This window comes from Sus scrofa, chromosome 2 (genome assembly GCF_054392235.1).
Source record: "Sus scrofa isolate SSC_HxYL_T2T_F1_AM1 chromosome 2, Sscrofa_HxYL_maternal_Yorkshire_Landrace_v2.0, whole genome shotgun sequence".
Classification (NCBI taxonomy): Eukaryota; Metazoa; Chordata; class Mammalia; order Artiodactyla; family Suidae; genus Sus; species Sus scrofa.
The window spans coordinates 79835939-79845113 of NC_139384.1; the positions used below are offsets into that span (position 1 = coordinate 79835939).

Below are 9175 nucleotides of genomic sequence, written 5' to 3' on the forward strand. Positions count from 1 at the left end.
GTCCACATGCCGCCTCTGCCAAGCCTTTGCTTTGTGACCTTGGGCAAGCGACTCAACCTCCCATGCCTCAATTTCCTCCTCTATAAAATGGGGATAATTAATATTTACTAGTTAGAAGGTTTAATGAGAAAAAGTGTGCAGATGAGATGCAGGAGGGCCCTGTAGATCTGAGGCCCGTGGAACCCAGAGGCAGTACTTCATATTCTGTTTATTCTTTTCAACTTTCCAGGAGGAAAGATGATGCATCTGCAACCCAATCTGGGGACACAGATGTTAAAATAGTCATGGTAACAGTGGTTTCTGGGTCCTGGCAGTTTAAGTGACTTTTTCTTTCTTTCTTTTTAGGCATATGGAGGTTCCCAAGCTAGGGGTCGAATTGGAACTGTAGCCACTGGCCTACGTCACAGCCACAGCAACGCCAGATCCTTAACCCACTGAGCGAGGCCAGGGATCAAACCTGCAACCTCATGGTTCCTAGTCGGATTCATTTCCGCTGCGCCACAACAGGAGCTCCAACTAGCTTTTTTGTTTGTTTGTTTTTTAGGGTCGTACCCGAGGCATATGGAGATTCCCAGGCTAGAGGTCTAATCGGAGCTGTAGCTTCCAGCCTATGCCAGAGCCACAGCAACGTGGGATCCAAGCCAAGTCTTTGACCTACACCACAGCTCATGGCAACACCAGATCCTTAACCCACTGAGCAAGGCCAGGGATCGAACCTGCAACCTCATGGTTCCTAGTCAGATTCATTTCCACTGCACCACGACAGGAACTCAGACTAGCTCTTTTTTTTTTTTTTTTTTTTTTGGTGGCACCTAGGGCATCCAGAAGTTCCCAAGCCAGAGATCTAACCCATGCCGCAGTGGTGACAATGCACAATCTTTAACCACTAGGCCACCAGGGAACTCCTAGTTTTTTTGTACTTTATCTTTGCTTTACTGTTTTCCTCTACAGAGAGCTAAGGAGAATGCCGAAATGCTCTAATGCTATCCCACTGGATGTTAGTCCCAAGCCCTCCCTCCCCACCCATGATTCATTGGTACAAGGTGGCAAAGGGGTCAGGAAAGCCTCAGGCCACACAGTATCCTGACACCTATTCATTCATTCATTCATTCATTTATCATGTACTGAGTGACTGCTGTATCCTGGGCAGTTTTCTAGGTCCTGGGCTTACAGCAGTGAATAAAACATGACAAATCTTTTCTCTCGTGGCAATTATATTCCTGGGCAAGATGGACAAGACACTAACCAGAAAAGCTCTAGGTTGTCAAGGTGGTGAAGGAGGACAAAAAATTGGAGTGTGGAGTTCCCTGGTGGCTCTACAGTGTAAAGAGCTGATGTTGCCACTGCCATGGCTCAGGTTGCTGCTGTGGCATGGGTTTGATCCCTGGCCTAGGAACTTCCACATGCCACAGATGTGGCCAAAAAAGAAAAAAATAAAAGAAAGTGGAGTATGAGAGGGTATGATCCTAAATAGAGGAAGGGATTCTAGAAGGTCTCATGAGAGGGTGACATCTGAGCAGAGACTAGAGATTATGAGGGGTCCAGCTGGGGAGAGAATGAACCAGACAGCAGGAAGAGCAAGTACAAAGCCCCTGAGGCAGCAGCAAGCGACGGCAGCCCCTCTCTGCCTTGGGTTTTTCTGGTGTGTCCACAGCATGTGGAAATTGCCAGGCCAGGAATGGAACCTGTGTCACAGCAGTGACCTGAGCCACTGCAGTGACAACTCTGGATCTTTAACCTGGTGCACCACAAGGGAACTCCCAGCCTTGGGTTTTTATTTCTGTTAAGTGAGCATTGTTGGACCTGCTTTGCAGTGTTGGGGGTGCAGCTGGTGGGCTGCAATCCATCATAGCACGGTGGTTCCCTGTGCAGGAATATTTCACTGCTACATGGAATACTCTCGACTGCGTGGTGAGGCTGGCTCCGACATCTCCCTGGTGGACCTTGGCTTCCAGACAGATCTCCGTGTGTACCTGCATTTGCGGCAGACCTGGATGGCCTTCAGTGAGTCCCAGTTGCCCCCTCCTGTCCCCGGTGACACCTGGGTGGGAGTGGAGAGCCCAGGCAGATGGCAGACTCGGTCACCCTCTGCCTCCCACAGTGATAATTCTGAGCATCCTTGAGGTTATCATCATCTTGCTGCTCATCTTTCTACGCAAGAGAATTCTCATCGCCATTGCACTCATCAAAGAAGCCAGCAGGTGGGTGCCAGGGTTCTGGGGTCAGGCTGGAGTGGTCCCAGGGCTGCTCAGACCTTGATGTCTTTCTCTTTTTCTCTCAGGGCTGTGGGATATGTGATGTGCTCCATGCTGTACCCACTGGTCACTTTCCTCCTGCTGTGCCTTTGCATCGCTTACTGGGCTAGCACTGCTATGTATCCACCATCAAACCTGGATCTCTGACCCCAGGAGTGGCTAAGTGCCAAACGTGCCTGGAGGTGACCTGCAGCCAGGGAGCAAGGCCAGAACCTGGTGAGGGGATGGATTCTTCTCCAGGAGCCCATGGGGTCCCTAATTCCAGACCTTGGTTTCCTTAACGAGTCTCCAGCTTCCTGTCTACTTCCAATGAAGCCGTCTATAAGATCTTTAGCGACACTGACTGCCAAGCTGTTGGGAAAACCTGCAACCCTGAGGTGGGTGTCCAGAGGTGGTGGGTAGCTGTTTCCCAGCAGCCCCACTTGGGGACCATTGAACAAACATTTGGCACCTGCTGTATGCTCTGTGCTGGATGTGGGGGGCATGGAAGGGAAGAGCTCCAGCCCGGCAGCCGCTCCCCTCACCCCCATCCCAAGTGTTGAACCACTCACCTTTCTCTCCCTTGACTTCATTTCCTGGGTCCCCCACTCCCAGCACCTTTCTCTTAACCCAGCGTTAGCCAGCTCTTGCTTCTAGAACCCCTACCTTGCCTTTCACAAGCCCCTAACCTACCCTCTGTTGTACTTATACTGATCTCTGCCACTTGCGATCTGTCCCCCTGGCTGTTGTATTGATTCCCCAAATACCTGTCTCACTTCACTGATGCCCATTGAGTCAGTGATCCCTAACCTTGCTTCCGGAACCCCTTTTGCAAGCCCCTATTCTAAACCCCCAATCCCTTGATTAACTTTTTTTTTTTTTTGTCTTTTTTAAGGCTACATCCACGGCATATGGAGGTTTCCAGGCTAGGGGTCTAATCAGCCAGCCTACGCCACAACCACAACATCAGATCCGAACCAAGTCTGCAACCTATACCACAACCCACCGCAACACTGGATCCTTAACCTACTGAGCGAGGCCAGGGATTGAACCCACAACCTCATGGTTCTTAGTCGAATTTGTTTCCACTGCGCCGCAATGGGAACTCCCCAACCCCTTGATTAACTCTGATTCCCATGATACCTGCCCAACCCTGTTGTCTGCCTGACCCAGACCTGATGCCCAAAGCCCAACCTGAACCCCTAGCCCCTATGATGTGACTAGGCTCTGTGTCCCTCCCACAGAACTTCTCCTCCTCCAGTGAATTCCACCTGTGCCCTGGTGCCCACTGTCAGTTCGCCTTCTACGGTGGTGAGTCTACTTACCACCGGGCCCTGCTGGGCCTGCAGATCTTCAATGCCTTCATGTTCTTCTGGCTGGCCAACTTTGTGCTGGCACTGGGCCAGGTCACACTAGCTGGGGCCTTCGCTTCCTACTACTGGGCTCTGAAGAAGCCAGATGACCTGCCAGCCTTCCCGCTCTTCTCTGCCTTCGGACGGGCGCTCAGGTGGGGCCCCAGGTGGGCAGGGGGTAGGGGTAAGATGGAGTGGAAGAGGCCTACCCTGGCCACTGACCAGCCCCTTGGCCCAAAGGTATCACACAGGCTCGCTGGCCTTTGGCTCGCTTCTTCTGGCCATCGTGCAGATCATCCGAGTGATGCTTGAGTACTTGGATCAGCGTCTGAAAGGTATGGTCCAGGGGTGGTTGGCATGGCTCCTACTGGGGAAGGGAGGGTGGTGACAAAGGGGCAGATTGGGATTGGTTCTTGTGTGGGGGTAGGGCTGAGGTGACAGGGACAGTGATTGGTTTCTGCATGGGCGGGGTATATGGGGGGGACGACAGGAGGCCCCCCTCCCAGGCTTGAGTGATTGGTTCCTGCGATGGAGGAGTGACTGGGAGAGCCCATTGGGCCGAGTTTTTTACTGTTGAGAGGGCAGGAACAAGAGGCCAGGGCCACCATTGGTTACTCAAGAGAGGGTTGGGCTGGGATTAGTTGTACTTTGGGGTGGGGCTAAGGAGGCCTCAAGGATTGGCTTCTGCCTGGGAGGCGGGGCAAGAGTAGCATTGCAGTTCCTCATGGATTCCTGTCTTGGGGTTGCGCTGAATGCGCCTCTTTGGGGGCGGGGCTGAGGATCCTGGCCCAGGTCGGTTCCTACTAGTGTGTGGGACAGGACCCCGGGGGTCCTGGACCAAATTTCCTCTCTCCAACTCTTTGAGAAGGTGGGCTCTAAGGGTCCTAGACTGTGGCAAGTGAGAGTAACTGGGGGGATGGGGGTGGGGTTCTACCAGGGCAAGTGGGGTCTCCGCTCACCTCTGCATCCCTTCCACTACCAGCTGCGGAGAACAAGTTTGCAAAATTCCTCATGACCTGTCTCAAATGTTGCTTCTGGTGCCTGGAGAAATTCATCAAATTCCTCAACAGGAATGCCTACATCATGGTGAGTAGGCTTGGGATCAGGAACTAACCCACGAGATCCTGTGGGGTGGAGAAGCCCTCATGCCCCACCCGAAGGGCCTGATCCATCCCTCCCACTTCCCTCCAGATTGCCATCTACGGCACCAACTTCTGCACCTCGGCCAGAAACGCCTTCTTCCTGCTCATGAGAAACATCATCAGGTCAGGGAAAACACCATTCTTCTGGCCTCCTCTCTCCTCCCCTGTGGCCCTGAGCCAGCATTCACGCCTGCCTCTTTACTGTCCCCTGCAGAGTGGCTGTCCTGGACAAAGTTACCGACTTCCTCTTCCTGTTGGGCAAACTTCTGATTGTGGGTAGCGTGGGTGAGTGCTACTCATCCAGCCTGCCCAGTTGTGGGGAGCCTGTTGGGGGCCACTTGAGAACCGCTGTTGGGCCCCCATATCTCCTGTGATATGTTCTCTTCCTTAGGGTATTTTTGGGGGTGCTCCCTTCTTTATCCAGAACCTTCTCCATCTTGATTTCCTTCCTCTTTCCAGGGATCCTAGCTTTCTTCTTCTTCACCCACCGAATCAGGATCGTGCAGGACACAGCACCACCCCTCAATTATTACTGGGTGCCTATACTGGTACGAACCTTTGGTGACAGACAGGTTGGGGAGAAGATGTTGGGACTTGCCTGGGCTCCTTTGGACAGATGTGCATGGGAGTCGGAGGTGGGGAATTGATGATTAACTCAGGCCACAAACACTTATTTAGTACCAACTGTGTTCTAGGCATGAAGTGGGAGGGCTTCCCTTTAAAGGCCTCACAGTTTAGTAGTAAAGGATGTTAATCAATAATGATGTGGGTGAGGAGTTCCCTGGTGGCTCAGCAGGTTAAGGACCTGGCATTGTCGCTGCTGTGGTTCAGGTCGCTGGTATGGCTGTGTGGCTCAGGTTCAATCCCTGGCCTAGGAACTTCTGCATGCTGTAGACACAACCAAAAAAAAAAAAAAAGTATCACTTTGGGGGTTTTTTGTTTGTTTTTTAATTTTTGGCCACCCCATGGCCTATGGAGTTTCTGGGCCAGGGATCAGATCCAAGCCGCAGTTGCAACTTACACCACAACTGCAGCAACACTGGATCCTTTAACCCACTGTGCCAGACTGGGGATCAAACCTGTGTCCTGGCGCTGCAGAGATGCTGCTGATCCGTTGCACCCCAGCAGGAACTCCAGTATCACTTTGTTTTTAAAAAAAAAAAAAAAAATGATGCGGGTGGATGCATGATTGCAAACTTATATGTGTCACAGAGCAGAATTACAGGGAACCAACTGTTTCTGGTGGAGGATTTGGGCAGGTGTGGGAGTTCAGAGGGCTTCACTGTGGAGGTGGGTCACATCTGAGGTCTAAAGGAGATGCAGGCAACATCCAGGCAGAGGGAACAAGAACGGAGGCGCTGAGGCAGGACTATTCCAGGAACAATGAGCCAATCACTCTGGCTGGTGTGAGGGAGTGACGTGGAGAGGGGTGGCGATAAGGGCCTTGGCAGAGTTATGTCATCACCCTAAGAGCCGTGCAGTATCAGGGCAGGCCTTGGGGCCCAGTGTCCTAGATCTTTATCTTCCTCCTCTCCTTGCTAGTTTGAAGATGAGTGACTTTGGGCAAGTTAATTTAATCTCTAAAGTCCACTCGCTTCAGTTGCTCAGTGTTTATCAGGTATCTCCCACGGCCCTGCGAGTCTCCAGATTGCTGGGAATATAGTGATAAGTGAGTGAGTCAGACAGTCTAGTAGGGATGTGGGTAGTAACCTGTCTTGCCCTGGATGTGCGTTGAATTGTACAGAGGCCTCAGAGCAGAGACTCATCAGCAGGGAAATGGCATGACCCCAGCCTGGGAGAGATGTGGTGGTGGGTGTGGGTTGCCCTAGGTAAGAGCTGGAGTGGAAATGGCTCATCTGTCTTTGCCCAGACGGTAATCGTTGGCTCCTACCTGATTGCCCATGGCTTCTTCAGCGTCTACGGCATGTGTGTGGACACGCTGTTCCTCTGCTTCTGTGAGTGACCCCTCACTTGGCGGGACCCCGACTCCCTCCCCCACTCTGGGCAGACCATCTCCCTCCCCTGGGGCTGCACATTTGCCTGCCCAGCACCCCCCACCCCGGGGCCCCGGCTCAGCACCCCCTCGGCTCCCTCCTGCACTCAGAGTTTCAGAGCTGCTCCATTCTGTTGTCCCCTGGTTCAGGCTGCAGCTGGGACGCTCTGCCCCTGGGCCCTCAGCTTTGGAGTTTCTGGCTTTGTTGGGGGGGGGCGGGGGGATCTGTGGCTGCCACTAACTCTGGTCTCTCCATCTGTCTGTTTGTGTTTGTTTTCTCTCTTTTCTCTTCCTCTCCTCATGCCTGCTGGCTTCCCTGTTCTTCCCTGCCTCCTTTCCCCCACCCTTCCTGACTCTCCCATTTCCCGCCTGCTGGTTCCTGGGGGGAGCCCAGGTGAGGACCTGGAAAGGAATGACGGCTCTCAGGAGCGACCCTACTTCATGTCGCCCGAGCTGAGAGACATCCTGTTGAAGGGGAGTGCGGAGGAGGGGAAGCGGGCCGAAGTTGAGGAGTAGAGCTGGAGGCTGGCTTGGGAGCCAGGCAGGCCTCCTCGTTTCCTCCCTGTAGACTGGGGGTGCATGCGGGGCTTTGGGCCTGGGAGTGGGGAGCGTGTGTGTGTGTGTGTGTGTGTGTGTGTGTGTGTGTGTGTGTGTGTGTGTGTGTGTGTGTGTGTCTTGTTCCCATCCCACTACAGTCCATCCCCTCCAGTCCCAGTGTGTCTTGCTTCCTAACCCTCTAAGGCTTCTCTGTGGCCCCTGCCTGCCTGCCCTGTCCCCTCCCTGTCTCCCCCCCCACAAGGCCCCTGCCCTTGGGCTTCCCTCATACCACCTGCTCTGGGGCCTCTCTCCGCAGTGGAGGACCTGGAGAGGAACGATGGCTCGATGGAGAGGCCTTACTTCATGTCTCCCACCCTCAAGAGGCTTTTGAACAAGACCAACAGGAAGCCGGCTGAGTCCTAAAGGCCCGGCCCCTGCCCCCCCCACCTCCCTGAAAGTCTCACAGTGGGTGCTCGGCAGCTGTGGGTCAGAATCCCTAGCCCATCGGGCTGACCTGAAGTCCTATCACTGCCACCCTCTTCCAGCCCCACATCATCCAGTCACCACCCATTTCTGGGAAGCTGGAGGATTGGGGGCATCCCATCCCTATACCAAGGGCCAGTCTGTTTTCACAGGGCAGCCCCCCAAGACTGCACAGTGAGTCTTTCCAGCCTCCCCTGGCCCGGATGAGAAGCGCAGCGAGGCTTCTTGATGGCTGGCAGGCGAGAGAACCCGGCCTCTGTGGGCTGTCCTCCATCGCCTGTCCCCCTTTTAGGACAGGACAGCATCTGTGTATGCAGAAGCGGTGACCACAGCAAGGCTACCACCATTCACTTTGTGTCTGCTCCGGCCAGAATGCCAGGACCCTTCTCCAGGGCTGAACAACTGGCCACCGGCCACTCCAGGCATTTCTTCGTTAATATTTTTTTAACCTGGATGTGCATTAAAGGATCTGTTAGCTTTTTTTCTGTCCGTCTTCACGACTGAGATGGGTCTGCTAAGGAATGCTTTTCTGCTTTCTCGTGTCCACTCCTTGGGTGTGGCTGGGGTGGGAGTGTGCGCACCCAGGTTGGGGTGTTTCCTGGCAGGGGAGACAGTAGTAGGCTGTGTTGATGGGAGAAGGGGGAGGGAAGCTGTCAGGGGAGGTTGCCTGGGAGCAGGCTGGTGTGGGGCAGGAGGGAGGAGGTGGCTAGCAGCAGCTTAATGGAAACCGGCTGCCTGGCAGGCTGGCTGGTGGGGTTGGGCCGAATTTCTCTCCTTTCTCTGCCAGTTATTGACACAGCTCTCTTTGTGAGAGAGAAAAGAACTGAATCCACCCAAGGGACAATTTCAGATGAAAGGGGGGTGGGAATAGGGCCAGATGCCCTGGGCAAATGGGGGGGGGGCCCTTCTGCCCAGTCACCTCACCTTGAGGATCCTTTTGCCAAATTTGTTGAACTCAGGGGAACTGGTGTCCTGGTTCCCCCTTCGCCATCTCCCAAGGCCCTGGATCCGGGATCCCAGAGAGGGAGAAACCCCAGCCTAGGGTTTCTTTCTCCTGTGCCTGCCACCCCCTTCCCTGTGCTGTCCTCACAGCCCTACATGTAACTGCATTCCAACCACTAATAAAGTGCCTATTGTACAGAGCCTGGGCCTGGAGTGTTTGTCGGGGGAGTGGGAGGCTGGTAGGAGGAACCCCAGCTTCAAAAGCCCCGGGATCCTCTGAACCCTAGCAACTTTCCCCAGGGGAAGGAGGGAGAGCAGGAAGCCCTCTGTCTGTTGGCCTGTCTCTATCCGTATTCCACCATGCAGGCAGCTGAGGTTTCTCCTGATGCCTAGACTCCAGAGGGCAGCACTGACCTGCCCACTGCCTCAGCACACAGCCTAGACACGTGCCCCAGGCCCCCTTTGTCTCCAGCCTGGGCCAGGCACCTGGGC

General features: G+C 54.2%; 1 protein-coding gene across 5 annotated transcripts in view; it reads left to right on the top strand.

Annotated features, from left to right (window-relative positions):
- The window catches only part of SLC44A2 (solute carrier family 44 member 2), a 34156-nt gene extending 25272 nt beyond the window's left edge, over positions 1-8884 (top strand). For 2 of the 5 annotated variants that reach the window (NM_001444876.1, NM_001444877.1), the window contains 12 exon segments: positions 1873-2004; positions 2102-2201; positions 2282-2374; positions 2548-2632; positions 3479-3741; positions 3827-3921; positions 4569-4672; positions 4778-4851; positions 4943-5013; positions 5188-5276; positions 6599-6683; positions 7575-8884. In NM_001444876.1, the coding sequence (NP_001431805.1) occupies positions 1873-2004; positions 2102-2201; positions 2282-2374; positions 2548-2632; positions 3479-3741; positions 3827-3921; positions 4569-4672; positions 4778-4851; positions 4943-5013; positions 5188-5276; positions 6599-6683; positions 7575-7681 (1298 nt within the window). In that variant the 3' untranslated portion in view covers positions 7682-8884. 5 annotated transcript variants of the gene reach the window in all.
- Positions 8885-9175: the final 291 nt, after the last annotated feature.